The sequence below is a fragment of the Danio aesculapii genome, chromosome 6 (assembly GCF_903798145.1).
Source record: "Danio aesculapii chromosome 6, fDanAes4.1, whole genome shotgun sequence".
In the NCBI taxonomy this organism is placed as follows: domain Eukaryota; kingdom Metazoa; phylum Chordata; class Actinopteri; order Cypriniformes; family Danionidae; genus Danio; species Danio aesculapii.
This window is the reverse complement of record NC_079440.1, coordinates 25,671,651-25,693,719: the sequence shown is the minus strand read 5'-3', so window position 1 is coordinate 25,693,719 and position 22,069 is coordinate 25,671,651. Positions and strand designations below refer to the sequence as shown.

The following is a 22,069-nucleotide window of genomic DNA, read 5'->3' as shown; positions in this document are numbered from 1 at the left end:
AATGAATGAATGAATCTAAATCACATTGTGCTAAATTGAATCAAATCCAAGATAGATTTTATCAGCAGCTGCTTCATAGCTATTTTTATGTACCGTATCACTGGTATTGATATACATATCACATCTGCCTCAGTTCTGAAATTCATTCCTTCATTTTCTTTTCGGCTAAGTCCCTTTATTAATCAAGGGTCGCCAGAGCGGAATAAACCGCTAACTTACCCAACATATGTTTTACGCAGCAGATGCCCTTCCAGCTGCAACCCATCTCTGGGAAACACCCACACACTCTCATTCACACACTACGGCCAATTTAGCTTACCCAGTTTACCTATAGCCCTTGTCTTTTGAACATATGGGGGAAACCGGAGCACCTGGAGGAAAGCCACACCATCAAGGGAAAACATGCAAACTTCACACAGGAATGCCAAGTGACCCAGCCTAGGCTCAAACCTTCTTGCTGTGAGGCGACAGTGTGTCCCTGTGCGCCACCGCACAGCCAGCCACCCCAGTTCTGAGATGCACATTCTTATTAAAGACATAATACATGTCAGTAGCTTTTACAGGTAAGCCAAGTGGTTTGTTCGTAAGCTACACTAGCTAACACTCCATTCACACTACGAGCGACACACATCGACAAAATGACGAGATTGTTCATTTAAATTGTGAGCGGGCAACTTCCGATGACCTTCAGCTACACAAGTAACCACAACTATCGGTGACCAAATGTGGGCATGTCGAGCGATGCGACAAAGTTGAAAAACCTCTAATTTTATGCAAATAAAGAGTGACTTTTGCGAGCGAGAGCCAATAAGAGCATCAGTAGAGCTTTCTCTCAAGTCCTGCAGCAGCTTGAATTACTTATAGTGTGTATTAGGCATGGTACAATAACCGTTTTCAAGGTATACTGCGATTTGGAAAAGTCAAGGTTTTAAAACCGCAAAAATTTTCTGCTATATCGTTCCTAAGGTAGTTGTAAGATTTTTTATTAACGTTTTTGCTTGTTTTTTGAGACAGCAGTATCTCCAGCAGAAAAGATATCCAAAGATGCCATTTTAAATTGTAAAGAAATCTAATCTAAACTAATGAAGACAGCAGAAGTCAATGATTCATTGAATTATTCAGCCTGACATGTTAACAATAATATAAATGTTTCTCAAAATAAAATGTATTGTGTTCAAAGGGGGAAAAAAGTTTTTGCTTTTTACCCAGACATTTAAAAAGAATTTATTTTAGACCGTGAAACCGTGACATTTTTATTCAAGGTTATCATACCGTCAGAATCTTATACCGGCCCATGCCAAAGGTATATGACTATGCTTACCTGAGAACCGCATGGAACCTCCTCTGGTGAAGTGAGGTGGAACCTGGAAGGCGTAGATGACATCACTCTCTGATATACTGGTCATATCATCTTCATCAGAGAAAGAGCGCTGGAACCCACCCGAGTTCATCTCTGTCAAAATCACCTAAGGGAGAAACATTGATCTGAGAGTTAAAACAGCCCTACACACCATGCCATAAATTATTCTGATAAATAACAACTGGTGTCCTTGTAAACAAAGATTTGAGGTTGCCTCCAGTGGTTTTCCAGAAGCTGTTGTCACATCACAGCTAACAGATAAAAGAATTTCAACTCAAATGCTCAGCACGACAAACTATTTAGACTCAGCGGTAGGTCAGTTTCTACTGCTTGTTTGCTTTTTTCTGTTTCACTCAAATGTTTCACACCTCTGTTGTGTTCTCCAACAGACACACACACAGGCATGTGTATGAAGTAATTGGGGTAAAATAAATTACAAACTGTATACATTAAAAACAGTGGAACACATTATACCACTCAATTGTGTTGAATACTGCCCACTTTCTGTAGTATTTATTGAGGTAACAGTACAATTATTGAGACTATGCAAATGAAAATCAAGCCATACACATTCTTACACACGTCACAGTATCACCTTCCACCACAAGGGGGAGAAACCATCTACCATAGAACATCAGCGTTACATGTTTTACTAAGAAAAACTTTCAAGGTAAATTCTGCACATAGCTAAATGACACCTGTGCATTATAATGCCATATAATACCAGTGTTGCCTTCTGTGCTGTGATAATGTTTCCTCTTACATTTTTTGGGGCGGTTTTGAAATAACCATAATGCTCTGGAAGCCTTACCACAGTATAACTGACACAGCTTTATGTTCAAAGACGAACATATAAGAGATTATAAAATGAGGTCTACAATAAAACTAATCACTTGTATTGGTAACACTTTATTTTTAAGATGTTAAAATTAAAAATTAAGATGTTAGTTTGTTTAAGATGCATTACAACTGCATGCCATCTAATTTGTATAGACTTTAGTAGAGTGTAAGTTTCTGGTTAGGGTTACTGTAAGTTGATTTGGACTTGCAAAGTTTCTTATTGTCAGGTGAATGGTTATTGGTGGAGCAGTGTCAGTGGATACTAAACAGACAGTTTGCTAATAATCTAAATACTACCAAATGGTTGACCGTATTTTGACTGTTTTAAATAAAGATTGTTGAAGTGATTTAAAGAATAAGGTAACACTTTAGTTTAAATCACAATTCATGCTATTAACTAGTGGCTTATTACCTGCCTATTATTAGGATATTAACCGTTCATTAGTAGTTATTTAGTATGATCTTATTGTACATCACTAATCTGACCCAAAACCTAAACACAACTTCTACCTACTAACCATTAATAAGCAGCTAATTACTAGTTCATCAAGCTAGTAGTGTTAATGGTTTGGTAATACCTTGAATTGTGACCTAAACTAAAGTTTTACCAAAAATGACTGTTTTAAATAATGGTTTACACTACACAGCATTATTGGTTTACAAAACAAATCAATCAAACAAACAAACAAACATAATCCTATTGCACTACTATACTTGATTTTGGTTTTACTGTAAAAAAAAAAAAAACATGTTAAATGAGAATCTGAACTATTTTATGGCATACATCCAAAATTAAGATGATTTAGTATTTAAAAATGTTTTATTTTGATATATTTTTTTAAATAAACTGGTCTTACACCTCATATTTTCAGATTTTTAATTTGTATTAATTCTGGTAATTGTATCATAAACTGACATTTCAACCATTTGATATTTGATATTTTAGAAATTATTGGATGTGTTGAAAAATGCATTGAGTGTGTTAACTAGCGACATTAGGGGTTAAGAAATGCAAACCAATTTTTATTTATTTATTTAAATTTTTTTGGTGGGGCAGTTAAAGGGTTAACAAAGTCAAGAAAGTGATACCCTTGTTTTACTCATGATGTAATATCTAATCACAAATCATGAGGGAAATAGTTTTAGTAGGGAGGTGAATAAACAAAAACAACATGACTTTCAGATTTCTTAGAATTTTGGTATTGTGGATGGGGTATGATTGTTATTATATTTGTTGAGTTATACACAAAAATAAAAACATTAAAGGTGACCTATCATGCCCTTTTTTACAAGATGTACTGTAGAATAAGTCTCTGATGTCCCTACGGTGTATGTGAAGTATTAGCTCAAAATATCTCACACATATTATTTGCTAACTCTTTAAAACTGGCCCTTTTAACCTTTGATACACAATGTGTCACTTTAAATTGAAATGAAGGTGGAGCTACAAACACCTATGCATATCTACAAATTGTTTCTGCAGACTATTTTTTTGATGTGTGATTATAAAAAAAAAAAAATCGAATAAATATTTTTTTATTATTAGAAGCAGGCTATATTCACACAATGTTGCCACACAACTGTGCTTAAACCACTTATAAACTTGATTTTTGTATAAAAGGTTGCCTTTAAAGAAATTTTATGAATGAAAAAGTGTAGGATACAATGATTAATAACTGATTGTTGTTTTCAGTTTGAAATATATCTGACAGCTTGCTTTTTAAATTATTTGAATCATTGTTAAATTTTATAACTGATTAAATACTAGAAATTCAAAAACAACAAGCAACACAAGATACATTTTATCTAAAGTTTATCTAAACTTCTATTAAACACACCAAACTTTTTTTTAAAACAAGAGAAGCAGTAAGAGTAAAGGAGCAGTTCTTTGAAACAAGCAGTCATATGTCTCATCCATTCAGATCGCAAAGTGCAGGATATACAGATTAAAAATGTATCCAGTCATATCACTCAGCTCTTACAGAGATTTCTCTTGAATGAAAAAATATTAATTTGTTCCTGTGTTTTCATATATGTTAAAGCTTCAACTGTAAATACATCTCTGAATCAATGCACTCTATGGCGCCTTTATAATAATAATAATAATAATAATAATAATAATAATAATAATAATATGGCTGCACAGTGGCAGTCGCTGGTTCAAGCTCGGTAGTGTTTCTGTGTGTAGTTTGCATGTTCTCCCCTCCGGGTGCTCCGGTTTCCCCCACAGTCCAAAGATATGCGGTACAGGTGAATTGGGTAAGCTAAATTGTCCATAGTGTATATGTGTGAATGAGTTTGTATGGATGTTTCCCAGTGATGGGTTGCAGCTGGAAGGGCAATCGCTGCGTAAAACATATGCTGGATAAGTTGGCGGTTCATTCCGATGTGGTGATCCCATATTAATAAAGGAACTAATCCGAAAAGAATATGAATGAATAATAATGATAAAATATGAGCGTTGCCATTTTTGGATGACCTGCCCTTTATATACAGTAAAATCATTTAATGTGTACCAAAATGAACTAAGTTTACATTAACCTGGAGAAAGAAGTGTTTAGGAAGTTTAATGGACAAATGAACACTTCTTTACTATTACTCTTCATAAGCCTGAAAAATATATGCTAGGAGAATTCTTCCTTTGAAGACTACCTACGTTTGTGCATGTCTGCAGTACAATACAGCATTATATTTAGAACTAATGGTGCAAGTGTGTGTTGCACACAGTGTAGTTCAGGAATACAAAAAGATAAGAGGGAGAGACAAAACATCAGCAGATATGACAGACAGCGTCCTTACCTGGTCTGGAGAGAGCTTGCCCTCCTCTGCTACCATGGCCCTGAGTGTTGAAATAGACCCAAAGAGAGGCACAGCCAGCCCTATTCTCAGAAACCGCTGACCTTCTGTGCTGAACACCAGAGTCACATTCAGGGCCCTAAACACACAACAACATGCATATTTAGTACATATTTTTTCAGTCATGAGGACAGTTTATAGTTCTATTTAGCTATTACACTTAAGGTTTAGGATTGCATGCATGTGCACCAAATGCAATTGAGTCTCGGTGTTTCAGTTTGTTATGCAAGTGGACAAACACGGTATTGTTTTAACCATGTGGAACTGCTTTATGTGATACATAACTCAGGAAAATACTGTGCATCAATAAACTCAGATGTTGCGTCCAGGGTCTAAAATGAACACTCATCAAGTGAGCAAATTGTCAGATAATCTTTTTATTTAATGAGTGAGAAGCAAATGAGAAGTTAATGATAATTTTTTTCATTGTCTCCAAGCAGTTCTGTCAACAGTGGATGCTGCTCCACACTATACCATCACAGTTTACCAAAAAATAAATCAATAAAAATTGTACCAAGGTATTGTTCCGATCATTATTTCTGTGTACTGTTTACAAATCGTTACATATGTTAATCACGCGTAACCACAAACCCATTCAATTCTTCTCTTACATATTTTCTAGGCCAAAATCAAGAAACAAGTTAGAATTTTAGAATTTATGGTTTCATTGTTTTGAATTCAGTAGGCTTTGTAAAGTTTGTACAATCCCATTGGTTCTTGAGATCAAACAAAAAACATGTTTGTGTATTTTTACAGCAAAACACAACTGAAGCAAATAATGGCATAAGTTGTATGAAAAGCTGTCACAAAAGAGTTGTAAAAACCTCTTTGTGCCATCTGAAATGTGTAGGTTCAGCAATTCCACTTTTATAGTATAGAAATATTTATTTCAATTGCCTTTAACGTGAAGGTCAAAAGTTTGGGGTCAGTTGGTGTCACCAAGGCTGGTAATAGTATATAAGTAACAATTTCATTTGAAACTACATGCAATAAGCAGTTATTTAAAATATTTAAATTATAAAAATATTTTAAATATTTAACTTTTTTTACATTTAAAAAAATGCCGCCCTGAAGTACAGAATAGTTTTCTAAAAAAAAAAAAAACATGAAAAAAAAAAAAACTGACCCCAAACGGTAGTGTGTGTGTGTGTGTGTGTGTGTGTGTGTGTGTGTGTGTGTGTGTGCGTGTGTGTGTGTGTGTGTGTGTGTAAATGTAATTTAAATTGAAGGGATTTTTACATTTTTTAAATTTGAAGGAATTCTTCTTCTTCTTCTTCTTATTATTATTATTATTACTACTATCTTCGTGTCATTCCAAATAACTAATAACCATGAATTCCCTTCTTTTGTGCAATCTAACAGAATAATCATATGTTTGTTTGATTTTTTATGTGCCACAGAAGGAAGAGAGTAATACTGTACAGATTTGACACTGCTTGTAATTTTACCCTTTGTTCTTATGGTCTGTTTTAACTCAAGAGGTTCCAAACCTTTATGGACCTTTAACCTTTAGTTTCTTTTTCTCTTGAACACAAAACAAGATATTTTGAATGCTGAAAACCAGTAGACTTTGACAGGGAAGTCAATGGCTAGCAGTTTTTGTTCAAATAATATTCTATTGTTTTCAACAGAAAAACTCAAACATGTTTGGAACAGGAGGGTGATGTATGTTAAAGAAACTACCTAACTATGGTTAAAACCCCTGTAACAATCTCATTTGCCTTATTGCTTTACATTTCCAAAACTGCCCATAAAACAGTGTGAGAGAGTGAGTAACAAAGCAATTTGGCTACAGTAAGTGTAGATATGTCTGTGTGCTTGATTAGTGAAGATTGATGTAAAGATCTAAAACTCCACCATATATATATATATATATATATATATATATATATATATATATATATATATATATATATATATATATATATATATATATATATATATACATATATATACTGTATATATATATATATATATATATATATATATATATATATATATATATATGTATATATATATATATATATATATATATATATATATATATATATATATATATGTATATATACATATATATATATATACATATATATATATATATATATATATATATATATATATATATATATATGTATATATATATATATATATATATATATATATATATATATATATATATATATATATATATATATATATATATATATGAGAGTGCACATTACAGTCAAGAGCTGATCTGCTTCCTGCTGTATTTGTTTGGCTGAAAGCAACCCCAACATGAGCCAATTGCACAGCAGCTGATGGTCTAGGTTCAGCTGTGTTTTTCAGTGCAGATGTGGACATTATAGCTCTAAAGACTTGGATGGACTTTTAGATGCCTCTCTCTGCTGCATTATTGAAAACCGTATGTGAAATGCTGAACCCAACAAAAGCACTCAGTTACACAAAACCACACTCTCACTCGAGTGGACGAGTGAGAAGACAACTGAAGCCTTTTAGATTTTATCTCTGGTGGCACGCACAGGCAGGGTTTTATTTATGTTGTCTGACTATCAAACTCAGATTATTCTCTATCAAGAAGTGTTTAAGTGGATTTAATACTTTCTGCAAAGACAAAGAAATTGTAACATCACATCAAACAAAACTATTGTGTTCTCATTAAATGTACAATATATTGCTTTTTTATCTGGGTTTAGGAAAGGAAAAGTAAATTAAAATTAAAAAGAAATGGAAAAGGACAACCCCACTGTCCCCACAAGTCCAAAGACATGCAATATAGGCGAATTGGGTAAGCTAAATTGGCTGTAGTGTGTGAATGCAAGAGTGTGTGGGTGTTTCCCAGTGATGGGTTGCAGCTGGAAGGGCATCCGCTGCATAAATCATATCCTGGATAAGTTGGCGGTTCATTCTGCTGAGGCAACCCCTGATTAATAAAATCACTAAGCCGAAAAGAAAATGAATGAATGAATGGAAAAGGACAGGGAAAGGAAAGGGAAATGGGAAGAGATTGGAAGGGAAGGGAAGGAAAAGGGGAAAAAAGAAGGAAAAAGAAAGGAAAGGGAAGGGAAGGAAAAGGAAAGGAAAAAGAAAAGGAAAGGAAAGGAAAGAAAAAGGAAAAGAAAAATGAATGGAAAGGAAAAGAAAGGAAAGGAATGGAAAGGGAAAGAAAAAGGAAAGGAAATGAAAAGGGAAGAAAAAAGGAAAAGAAAGAAAAAGCAAAGGAAAGGAAAGAAGAGGAAATAGAAAGAAAAAGAAGGAAAAAAGAAAGGAAAGGGAAGGAAAAGAAAGAAAAAGGAAAAGAAAAATTAATGGAAAGGAAAAGAAAGGAAAGGAATGGAAAGGGCAAGGAAAGGAAATGAAAAGGAAAGGAAGCTATATTGTAATCAAACAAACCAGATTGCCACTATCTGTTGTTTAAAGATAATTGCACTAAAGTAACCCAGAAATGTGCAGGGTCTTAAATTAATTAAAATTGTGAATAAAAAAAAAAAAACTGTGATTGTCCAGTTTGTGTAACTGACTGCTTTTGTTGGGTTCAGCATTTTACATGCGACTTTCAATTATGCAGCAGAGAGAGGCATCTGAAAGTCCATTTAAAGGCTTTTAAAGGCCCTCTCATTAAAAGGCCCTCTCACTTGATGACACCGAGGATCAGATGTCCATCGCTGCATCGGAGGATGGGCTGTCATTGTCTGATGAGGATGCGAACCCGCTCCCTTCCTCCCAGGTGGTGAGCGCGGAGTTGGCATTTAAAAGCAGACATGATGGCCGCTGCTTCAGCTGTGGGTCTAGAGATGGTTTATCCCCCAGCACAGTCGTATCTAAAATTCCTAGATTTTACTAGGTGTATTTTTTAGACTCTCCGAGAAATATATCTAAACCGGAACAGGTAAGTAAGGGCCAGGCGACACGTTGGAAGGCTGCACCTCTGGTGAGCAGTACGAGCGCACCTGCATCACCAGAGGCGCAGCTGCGTGGCGCGCCCCTCACCAGAGACGTGGTAAGATTCTTTTGTTGTGCCGTTTTCCATAGATTTCCCCATAGTGGAAGTTTTCCACATAGCATTGAAGTTCTCCTCTCGAAGGGGAACGCTCTGGTTACCAAGGTAACCCTCGTTCCCTGAGGGGGGAACAAAATTGATATGTTTCTTCGCCACAACGATTGTCCCTTAGCTGTTGAGCGTGAAAGTCTCTTCAGCTAAAAAAGGATGTCTAACGTGGCAGCGTCTTTATAACAAGTCTAATTGTCATTGACGCCAGCTGTGGACGCTGACGCCGCCAACACATTGGCATTTCATTGGCCCGTTTTTATTTTCTTTCAGATTATTGGATTCTGATGAAATCTCCATAGTGGAAGTTTCCACATTGCATTTCTGTTCCCCCCCTCGGGGAACAAGGGTTACCTTAGTAACCAGAGCATTATTTCAGATGTAATTGCATTCAATTACATAAAATAGGCTACTGCATATTTTCTACAACAAATTTGATAAAACAAAAATGCATATAACATTAGCTTAAAGGGCACCTATGGTTTCAAGCTGTTTGGACAGACATATGTGCAGGTATGGTGTATAAACCTTCATATTGGGGTGATATAAACACACCCAGTCCTTTTTTTTTCAATTTAACAACATAAAAACGGTGGACCAATTGGAGAGGTTTTCAGATCGACCGCAACTTTATGTAGGAGTGCGGTCCCCCCACCCACCGAATTGATTGACAGCTGCGTGTATTAACATGTCCCGGTAGTCATGTGTATAATCATATCAACAAGACCAGACGTGCGCAAAGCAACTGGGAATAAAAGGTCTGTTTAGTTCGCTAAGATCAACAATCATCAGCAAATGTGACCAAGAGTAAGTTTCACAAGTTTAAAATGTTTTAAAACAGTGCACGTGTATAATGAATTACAGCGATTTACTTCAGCTTTACTTCATCAGCACAGCCGCGTGTCAGAACAATTATAAAGGAACACGCTTCAATCTCGGTTTGTGGAGGTTAAATCAGGTTTATTTTGTACATTAACATAACAGATATCCATACAGCAGTGGAGATTACCCTGTATCATGTCACATTTGCGTGCAAAAAGAGTGCAAAGCTAAACGGGCGCTCTGTCTGCCTGTGTGTGTGTGTGTGTGTGTGTGTGTGTGTGTGTGTGTGTGTGTGTGTGTGTGTGTGTGTGTGTGCGCGTGCGTGCGTGCGTGTGTGCGTGCGTGCGTGTGTGTGTGCGTGAACTTTGTGTGACTCATAGATGCAACTGCAGAACAAATACTCATTGGTAAAGTTCTTACTATAGTATTTCTCACAAACGCTACGAGAGATCTGCTTCCTTTAAGTCTGTCTTTTGTCTGACGCAGCCGAGGGAGGAGATTAAGGCACGCAGAAAGGCACGTAGAAACGGTGGGCTGGGAGGACTAGCCTTAATGGAGAAGTACACCAAAACCGCCACCCAGTGCAAAAATGTATAAATAGTAATTTAATAAAAGGTATAATAAAAAATCTGATGGGTGTTTTGAGCTGAAACTTTACAGACACATTCTGGAGACACAAAGCACTTTTATTAAATCTGAAAAAAGGGCTAACCTAGGTGCCCTTTAATGTTTAGTGAAAATGTTTAAGGTTCCCACTTTTACACACATTGATCAGTTTAAGATAAAATTTCAAAAATGTAGTTTGTAGTAGATTTAAAAGTGCACTTGTGTGTCTGCCTTTTTATTGATCAAGTGATAGAGGTTGATATGAAATTTAGAATGTAAGCAGAACTAAAAAATAGTTTTTAGAACAAGTAATAATGGCTTTAATCTAGTTACAGTACATGTCCCTGTCGAAGGTCAGTGAATATTAGCAAATTATTGATTTTTTGTAGTAATATCAAAGGTAAAACTTGTGCGCTTGACACAGAAGTATAAATCAGCCTCAAGTCTTTAGAGCCATAATATCCACATCTGCAGTGAAAGAAACATTTCCAGCTAATTTTATTAGTATAATTTGCAAAAATGGTCAAACTGTCAACCTGTCAAGTGTTTGCAAATTAAATTGTGAAGCATATTTGTAAAATATAATTTATTGCTGGAACAGCATATTTTCAAAAATAATATAAGATAAGACATAATGATATCTTTTAAGTATGTAATATGTATGCACTTAATCACACATTATCAATCACTGAAAGAAAATGTTCTGGTAATTCTTTGTATTTGGTCTCTCTATTAGGAGATGCTCAGATGGCACTGCTCTAAACAGCAACACTAACATATTATAATTATTATTATTAACAATTAAAACTCTCACACACATTTACTGATGACCTTCAAATTCACCCTGTAAGCTCTTAATGCTTCTTGATATTCCCTTTCCACTTTGAATCATTAACATCCAAAAGTTCCAATTCATCAGAGATGAGCATGCTCAGTGTTTTGGACAGTATTACTGGTATGAGTCTTCATGATGTGCCATTGTCCTCTTCATAAATTTCCCGTATTCTATTATTGCTCTGTCTGACAGGTTGACAGTCTCACAGGGGAGATTTTGCTGACTGCTGGTTTTTGAGATTTAAGGAAATTGAAAGAATGTTCTGTTTACTTGGTCATTCATCATATTTTGGAATTTTGCAATGGTCGGTAAAATCGATTAATAAAAAGTCAGAAGATAGAGTAACATACCTGGTCTGTCGCAGTGGGATTGGAAGTGAAATACACAGGAAAGGGTCAAAGGTGTTGCTCTGTTTAAGGCAATGCGGGCATGTCAACGATGACCTGAAACAAAAAAAGTGACCACATTTCCTTATTTTCTTTTAAAAGCACACACATAGACACGGCATACATTAAAATTCGTCAACATTTCAAAAGCTGTTATTTAAACGTGGTTTTGGTAATACATCTTTATTAATTTTTTTAATGCTCATATGCTCACATCCACAAGGCTCAGATTCTCATTCTCTCATTCTCCAAACTACATCCTTAACATTTCCAAACCTATCTTAAGTATGCAAGTACTGTAGCATGACTGACAAGTATCACTGGCTTGTACACATGTTTTCCATATGTTTATGCAGCTACAAAACACTTTATAATACATTACAAAACTTTTCCTTATATTTTACGTTTTTTATCATGTATTTTGTCAAATCAACCAAACAATAAACTAAACTAAACTAAAATAATAAAGAAGATATTTAGATTTAATTCATATAGTTAGCTTTCACTACCTCAATACATTTTTATTTATTTTATTTAATTATTTTTTTTCCACCAAGGCTCATGTTTGGTGATCCTTTAAGTTTGAATCCCAATAAGATGTGTGACCAATAGAAAAATCAATGCCACCGTCTAGAGGAGAGCGGGACACAAAGTAACACTTTTTGGTTTTGGCCAAATAATGAACAAAGTAATGGGATTTGACAAACCATATTTTTTACCAACAACACACAAGCCTCTCCTACAAATGAACACTGAAAGTATGATTGCCGAACCTATGGTTTCTGTGCAGTATTGCTAAAAGTGCCAGGAGTAAAAATGTTACTATTTACCCCACCTGCGGGGCAAGTTGTATCAGACAGAGGGTAACCTGTAACACATGCTAAAAGGCAGATCTCACACAAATAATTTAAATTAAGTTTACTTTAAATAGTATATTTTCTCAGTACTTAACTCATTTTTTTTATTCTACATACCACAGCATGTTTATTTATTCATCTTGGATAAACACATTAGGATTTATTTGCATTATTATCTGTTACAATACAATGTATTTATTTGCATTATTAGCAATAAAATTATATTTTTTCTATTAAAAAATATTTTCTATTAAAAACATGTTTTATTTAAAAAGTTCCCAACATTACACTCAAAATTCTAAAATGATTTTGTTAGTTTAATTGGTGTCCAACAGTGTGTGGCTTATTAGTACCACCCTGTTACAACTAACCCAGCTGTGTTGTGATTTCCTCAAGACAGGTTTGCAGAGTGTTTTTTACATCTTTCAAAATGGTTCAATCTTTTAGCCTAGAAGATGGTAATCCCAACAAAAGTAAGATTTAACTTACATACTTTCACAGATTTAAAAAAAAAATAATCGAGTACAATAAAAAAATATGGGTTCTCCTGTGTTTTTCATCCAAATTGTGTTTCTCTAACCCTAAGCAAATACTTTAAGGGTGCTTTCACACTTGGTTCAATTGCCTGGACTGTACCGAAGTTCGATTGTCCCCACTTGTCACCATCTATGTTGGTTTGTGTTCCCATTGTCTTTTTTCCTTCTGAACCCCAGTACGCTTGCGTCATTGAGCTGCTGTTGTTTGTATGGCTTTTTGCTAGGCTTTTGGACACAAAAGCAAAGCCGACATTTTGTGCCAGACCACACACCACACACCAGCTGATTGGTGGAGAGGAGACAGAGTGATTAAGTCAATTATGATATGAGGAGGGTTAGGAGGCCATGATAGACATGGAGGCCAGTGGGCAAATTTGGCCAGGATGCTCTGGTTAAACCCCTACTCTTTTTCGAAGGACATCCTGGGATTTTTAATGAACACAGAGAGTCAGGACCTCAGTTTAACGTCTCATTCAAAAGACGGCGCTCACTGAGCAGTATAGAGTCACTATACTGGGGCATTAGGGCCCACACAGACCGCAGGTTGAGTGCCACCTGCTGACCTCACTAACACCACTTCCGGCAGCAACCTAGCTTTCCCATGTGGTCTCCCATCCAGGTACTGACCAGGCGCAGCCCTGCTTAGCTTCAGTGGGCGACCAAGGGAGAGTTGCAGAGAGCTAGCTGCCGGCGGAAAACATTCAGAACATAACGTGATGTCTGTAGAAGTCAATTTTGGAAGAGACAAGCAAACATTATCACTGTGATTGCCCTGGCCCAGTCCCGCTTGTCACCAAGGTACAGCAAGTGATACACAGACAAACACACACACAGACAAACACACACACACACACACACACACACACACACACAGACAAACACATACGCACGCACACAAATGAACCTTATGAAAACAATAGTTTGTTGTACAGTAGGCGGTTCACTTCCGTTATTTGGTACGATTGCATTTATACCAACTGGACCAGAGTTTGCATGAACTGTAACCCAGACCACCTCTTTCAGGCGAACTCGGGTACGGTTCACGGGTGCGCACCCGAGTTCAGAAGACACGTTCACACTAGCTAAATGTACCGTACTCTGATGTCAAACGAATCCGGGCGCAGACCAAAAGTGCTAGTGTAAAAGCACCCTAAAACTCCATGTTACATTTTCCCCACATTACTTTGTGCCTCGCGCTCTCCTACATTCTGAATTATAGGAACAAACGTTCCTTCAGGTGTAAAGAACTACAGGAAATTGGAGTTAATATTATATTTTTACAGGTTTGAATTTGTAGAATTTTCCTTTTACAACACACGGCAGATTGTCACATTACAAGGAAATTTCTTACATTAAAGTAAAGAAAACTGACATTAAAGTAAAAAGTCTCAAGTAAATTGCTCAAAGGCTAAAGTGAATTTTGCTGAATATGCTAAATAATTGCTTGCTTGCATAATCTTCTCGAAATGCAAAACAACACAAATAAACAGTTTCTACTTGAAGAGAAAGATTGGTTTTTGGAAGCACAGTTTGACATCATGCCCACACATTCGGGACTGTGTGAGCGTGTCATTCTCAAAGCCCGATATAGAGCTTCCCTTCAAGATTCAGCAGCTGAACACTGGAAATGCATTTGTGTTCTGCAGGTGCAACGTGTTCACCTGCAGAGAAAACGACAGCCTACAAAACCAGCAGAGATGAGCACATATTCATATATTCGCCGAGACAGGAAGCTCCTGGAATGCACTGATTTCAATATCCCAGCAGGAACACACAAAAAAAGTAGACTGAGAATGATGAAAAATGAACGCGGAAGCAGAGGGGATGATGGGAATGAGAAATAAAGATAGAAGCGACATCTATAAGTGCGGTAAATGAAAAAGAAAGCGAGGGAACAGCAGATGCAGAATGTGGCTGAGATTGCATCATGTTGGGGTTCCAATTGTCTGGCATGAACTCGACACAGCTGTCTTATAAAACGGCGGAGACCCCTTAAAATAGAAGCGCACACACCTACCACAGCCATAAATAAACAACTGTATTTTGCACCATACACAAACAGATGATGTGTGAAAGAGTTTAAGAGACTATAAGGGGAATTAGTATGTCGAGTGTAAATTAATAACGAGAATAGCCGCATATGAGCATCATTTCCGCACTGATAATAGTTGCTCATTAACTGAGCAGACTGTCAGCTTAACATTGATTCAGTTCAGTGCTAATGTCAGGAGAGTTTCCTCATCTAAAAAATGACCGAATACGTTGTTTGTGCAAACAGCTTATTATGATCTATATAGGTTTATTTAAAGTTAAGCGCCCTATAGTGGATACACAGTTGTGTGCCATAAAATTATGGCTGTTATAAGTGTACAGAATCAAAGACTGTAAAAGATATGGAAGTAGTATTTGTGACGTCACCCTTAGGTTTCTGAAGAGTGCAAATGAAGCCACAAGTGAGCGTGGCCAACCGTCACCATTTTGTTCACGTGTCATCGCACCGACCGGGGGATACCAAAAAAGGGCAATGAGGCAGAGTGTGAGTGGAGCTACTGATGCCGGCTAGCATTTTGCTTAGACAGGCTTTTCTTTGGGAGAAACGCTTAACATTTTATTACCTGTGACTCGTTTGTGTTCTGACCACATGTGCTTGGTTGTGTACTATATCAATAAAATGTTTAGTCTTTTAAAAACACTGTTGTAATACATTGAGCCACTAAATATTGTTCTTATGATGGTTTTCTACAGGAGGAAAACGCAAATTACTTCCAAATACTTCAGATATAGTCTGTGTTAGTAAATGCAAGGCTATTGATGAAATAGAGGCATAACACAGTGTAATGCAACATAAAACAAAACAAAAAATACGATGTATATGCCGAGTTTATCGGCTAATCGGCTGGAATCAGCTGAGGTGACGTGACAACGACCAGCTAGTCCTAGCTGTCACTTAAGTGGCCAAGCCCTTGATTATGCAGACTTAATATAACTTAATATAAACAAAACAGATGAGTTATAAAAACGTGTACCCCCTCACAGTGGTCATGAAGGGTAATATTAGCTATATGCACCAAAACCATCTTTTGTACCAGGCTGTAAACATGTTTTAATCAGCTGTAAAATTGGCCAATTTAACACTGCAGTCAGTGTACATCTGGAGTTCCTGGAGCAAGCCCCTAAAGACGAGTTGATGAATTGCAGTATTGGTTACTTCTGTATTGGCTCCATGAGGGAGAGTGGGAGGTTGCCGCTTGTATACAATGTAGTGTGTAGATTTATAGACAGTGCCCTGCCCACAGTTTATCCTATATCGAATTCACAGAACTTAATTTGCAAATAGACAAATTGCATCAAACAGACAATTTCTCAAAAAAATATGCTTTATAAATACAGCCAACATGCACAATGTGGAAGCCAAGTGACTGAAAATACAAAATGGCCCTAAACTTTAACCCTTACAGGTCCACGTTGATTTTGGAACCCTTGGGGTGTTTATTGACATTTGCGCTTATTTCTTCTTCTTACTGTAAACCAGTGTTTCTCAACCACGTTCCTAAAGGACCACCAGCTCTGCACATTCTCTGTCACTCCTTAACCAAACACACCTGATTCAGTTATTAGCAAAGCATAGTGGTCCTCCAGTAACATGGTTGAGAAACACTGCTGTATAACATACCCTGGGCTAACACGCAATTTTGTTTTACACATCACAAAATGACCTACAATCATACGCAACAAAAATAGAGGTAAATACTTTCAGTTTTTTAGAAAAAGATTATGTGTGGTTAGAAAGTTTTAGGCAAAATGTCACAGAAACAAAGCCATAACACTACTAAATAGTTCTGAATGATATATTTGAGAAATCAGCCTGTAGGCAAGAATATTTACAACAAAATCATGTTAACATAATTCTGAAGCACCAATACAAGGATTTTTACTTTTTTTTTCAAGCCAGAATTGCTGTATTCAGGACAGAGCTTCTGGCCAATGATATTAAATAAATGCACCACAGAATGTTATATTTTCAAATATATGCACAAATTGCATTTATTGTATCAATGCGGCGCCAACTGCTGCATGTAAACACATCAACATGCTCTCTGATGGTTTATTATAAGTGTATTTATTTATGTGTTCTCACATTAAATTAATCTAGCATTTTAAGTTTATAATCTATGAATGACTAATCATATAACTTACACTTGGAAACATCCTTTAAAAATTGCAATGTTTAAGGTCTGGTCTCTTTAAAAATCAGTGATCTTCACTGCCTCATAGATATACAATATAAAGTGGTCTTCAGACCACACAAGAAGCACTTAAATTCCATTTCCGTGGAATCAATGCTGTAAAAGAAACTTTAAAAAATTGAAAAAAGTCACACTAAGCTTTCATCGGAAGTTTATCATCGACTGAAAAAAAAACCCAGCTGTACATATATCCTGTTTGCAGGATATAAATAAGGTTACTTTTTAACTTACACTTTGAGTAGTATTTTGAACAGACACTTTACTTTACACTTTAGGTACTTGACCCTTTACACTATACTCTACTTGCATTACATTTCTTGGCAAGTGATTGTTTTACTGAAGTATGACTTCGGAGTACTCTTTGCGCCATCGATTATAACATTTAGCCACATTTTCACTACTTAAGTAAAACTCTTATAGGGTCATATTTTAGAACAGAGACAAGTTAAAGGAACATGTTAAATGTTAGAGTATAGACAACAAGATTCAGCAGTAATAAGAAGACTAACATAGAGAAATGTAGACAGCACTGTCTGTATCATACATAAGTTAATTTTGGATTTGTTTCAGCTAACACTGCAAGGCACTAATTCTCTTTTTTGCTATTTGCATCTATGTAACAACAACAACAACAATAATAATAATAATAATAATAATAATAATAACAACAACAACAACAACAACAACAACAACAATTATAGTTCATTCCATTATAGAGTACTTTTTTCCGGGCACTTTACAGATTTGCAAGAGAGTGGGAATCTCCTTAACCTCCACCAGTGTGCAGCATCACACTTCTTTGACACAATATGTATAGTATAAATCACTGGATGTGGACTGACTTGTTTTACTGATTATACAGTAAATGACATGATGAAAATCATAGTTGGTAATAGAATGCAAGCCCTGTTAGGTAATGTATTCTGTCTGTGTTGGGAGTTAGAAACAATAAAACTAATAAATCAGTGTTTTACATTTTCTATAAACTGCAAATACTAATGTTTTGGAATGATTTCAAAATCTATATATCATGTAATCAGCTGCTAAAAGGCATAATTGAACACACTGTTTTGTAATATACACCAAAATATTATTTCTATAAATAAATTAATCTGGGTTTTAAGCATAGGTTTAAATGGCAGACCACTTACAAAACAAATCAACTTAAATAATACTGATTTGACCAAGGTTAATAGTTAACATTTTCTGAAGGCTAGGAACTTTATTTTTAAGAGAGACAGAGGTCCTAACTTTATGCCCTGCAAGTTCACACCATAAGTCAAACCATAAGGTCTCTTTTCCAATTCCATTTTAAATCACAGTGCCACTTGAAAGCATGTCCACTGAAAAAATTGTCTTTGTCGAGTGGGCATGTCAGAAGAGCATGACTGGTTTGTTGGCTTAAGGTGAAGGCAAACTACTGTATTCCTCAAAGCATTGTTATGAAATATTAAGTCAATGAAAGTTTTTTTTTTCATGAGATACAATTACAATAAGAGTGTACAAAAGAAAGTCAAACCTCTTTGCTCTATGGCAGTGCTTTGATCTAAATGCATGTTTGATCTACATGGTGTAATCCCTTCTTGTTAAAGATTCTTTTAGGGATATTGTATGTTACAGTACTAGTATTTATTTATGTATTTATTGCTGAGAACCAAATCATACTTATTATTATTACGTTAAAAGGAACAGCACATTCTAAACTGTACAACAGTAATAAATTTATGTTACAACTTATTCATAATGAATAAACTCTCTATTGCTATAGTAAATCCTAATTAAATCATGACAAACTATATGTTGTTGGGAAGGTCTAAAACTCCTAAATAGATATTTTACCACTTTTTTATGTATCATGCCACAACCTGTGGGACCGTTTGTGCTTGTATTTTCAAACCATTGTAGTCCAAACATAAATCAATGCATGACAAACTATATATGAAAGCCTAAAATTTGTAGTTTCTTCAGTGCTCAGTATAATTGAGTACACTCCATTTTGAAAATGAACATTTGTATCCATTCTCAGTGAATATAGGCAATGGATTTTGGTGCATTTAAACAAAACAGATTTATTAAGCAGATATATTTATTAGAATAATATTTTAGTCACTAAACATAATTAGAAATTGAAAGATAAAAATTTATTGGAAACCGCAAATAAATAATGTGATATTAAAATTAGTAAAAACTGTAGCAATAGTGTATAAAGCAAGATTTCTCCTAGACAATAAATCAATGCATGTATTATATAACACACTTATGTTGTCATTTATGAGTTATTGTGTTGAAATTTGGGGGAATACATTTAAATCTAACTTATAACGATCTTTATGTACAATGCAGAAAAAAGTAAATAGACTGATAGAAAATGTGGGGTATTTGTAGCATACAAATCCTTTATTTTTTAAATTGAAGATACTTAAGATCAATGATTTGGTTAAATTTAATAACAGCACAATTTATGTTTAAAGCTAGGAATAAATTACTCCCCGAAATGCATACAAAAGTTTTTTGAAGAAAGACAAGGGAGATATAATCTGAGAGAAGAACAAAATTTTAGGAGGTTGAAAACAAGGACAACTTTAAACATTGTGTGTATGTCTGTATGTGGTGTGAAATTATGAAACATAGAACAGATTATCAAACAATGTCAGTATATTAATCAATTTTAAAAAGTTGTATAAATATATATTATTAAAGGAATATAATGATGAATAGAGGTGATTGAAAAAGAATAAAATGAGAAAGGTATGACGAAATTTCACTTAATGGCTGTTTGCAGTACTATGTATTTTTTTGGGTCTATGTTATAAAATGTAAATGTACAAATGGAATCAAACATATACTGTAATATGTCAAATATGCCAAAAGGATAAAATATGTCTTATGTAAAGCTCATATGTCTTATGTAAAAAGAAGAGATAAGTAAAAGAAGAAATAAGTTGAGGTAATGGACGAATGATGTGTGTAGAAATGGTTTGGGAAAATAATAAGCTTGTGCCTTATCCCGCTCCATTTCTACCATGTTGAAATGTATTTTTTTGTTGAAAATTTTTATGTATAATATTTCTGTTCGAAATAAATAAATGAATAAATCAAATCAAAGATAACACAATTAAATTCAAGCAAAATATTGCAAAAAAAAAAAAAAAATACAACCTACAAAATTTCAACTAAATTGTTATTTTTTTTTTTTTGCTTCTCTTGATTTTTCCTCTTTTTTAAATTTGTATTTAATATTTTTCTATAACATATAAATTTGAGTGTACTAGTTTTTGAACCGTTATCATAACTTGTTTTATTAGATAAGCTCCAGATTTGACTTCAGTACTGACTAATCTAATGCTATGCACAAATATAATATTGTATAGCTTCCTATTAAAATATGAATATAAAAAAGATTGATTTGTGAGATGTGTACTTATATATGCAGAGCACTGTACATTTCATGATTGATTTTTGATAGATATTAATGATCAACAGTTATTTATTCATCTGAGAGAAGGATACTCAAGGGTTAGCATTCAGTTTAAAGCAATCCCCGTGTAAAATGGTAACCAATGGAAACTGGATGTTGTCTGGTTATAATTTGTGGTATCTGCACCCAGACAAAATCTTACTGAAAGCTCACTTTTTGAGATATCAACTTCAAATTTGGAATATCGTTTTTTTTTTTTTTTTTTTTCCAAAATTTTCAAATCTTTTTGTGTTTTTTCACATTCACAATTAATTTTCTATTCATTTTAGGGTAAAATATATTTTTTATTTAATATAATGCAATATTTATTGTCTTATTATTTTCATAATATTTCATGTATATCTTTAATCTGACAAGTGTCTTCTGTAAAATGAGACCAAGCTTAAACCTGTGCTCTAAAGCATTGAACATGGAATTTTCACATCTATGCTCAAAAAGTGGGGCCAACAGTTATTAGCATTCAGTAGCTTTCCCTCAGTCTGCAGCGAAGGGACCTGCAATGGAGGCAGCAAACAGCTCAGTACCACTCTCTCAACAACACGGCAGGTAGAAATGTTGTGGGGTTTTTTTTGTTTCCAAACAAAAGCTCAGTCTAGGTCCATGCAGTTCTTAAAAAATAAATATTTAAATAAAATTTCCTCAGTCTACTCACTTTTTTCACCAAGGAGACGCAAATACATTCTCTAAAAAAAGAGAAGAAAACTGCCATCAAAACAATCCAAACAGAGCACACTGACTCCAGCCTGAGGAAACACACAAGTCTGTCCCGTGTCTGCGATTTGGATTTAAAATCAACTCTGCCTCTGGAAAAAAAATCCCCCCTTGTCAATACTTTAGATACTTCAGAGGGAGTGTTTTAGCAGTATGTCTGTATTAGTCATTTAGATCACACACTGTATCTTATTAACCAACTGTGCATAACAAAATGTGGCTGTTTAAGAGTGTTTTCACAAGTCATCTTACTGATGCAGCTAAAATCAGTTTTTAATGTGGCAGCTGAACCTAGATTAGTTATCAACACTGCGATCCAACTGCCAGAGAGACCATAGATAAGAATTTGTGGCTGTCACTCTGTTCTCAAGTGCAGCTGAAGCGGAACCATTATTTCATTTATTTAAATCAATGTTTGGAGACTGAGCCTGCATCACCCACACAATCACTACAGATAGGCATGGGTAATATGGGCTATGTATATTTT

The 22,069-nt window shown here is 35.1% G+C and overlaps 1 protein-coding gene across 1 annotated transcript in view; it reads right to left on the bottom strand.

Moving 5' to 3' along the window:
* usp43a (ubiquitin specific peptidase 43a) overlaps nucleotides 1-22,069 on the bottom strand; it is a 157,792-nt gene that overhangs the window by 65,044 nt on the left and 70,679 nt on the right. The window contains exons 4-6 of the mRNA XM_056459833.1: nucleotides 11,718-11,810; nucleotides 5,000-5,135; nucleotides 1,322-1,466 (exon numbers count right to left, since the gene is read on the bottom strand). Of these exons, the coding sequence (XP_056315808.1) occupies nucleotides 1,322-1,466; nucleotides 5,000-5,135; nucleotides 11,718-11,810 (374 nt within the window). The remainder of the gene's footprint in view (nucleotides 1-1,321; nucleotides 1,467-4,999; nucleotides 5,136-11,717; nucleotides 11,811-22,069) is intronic.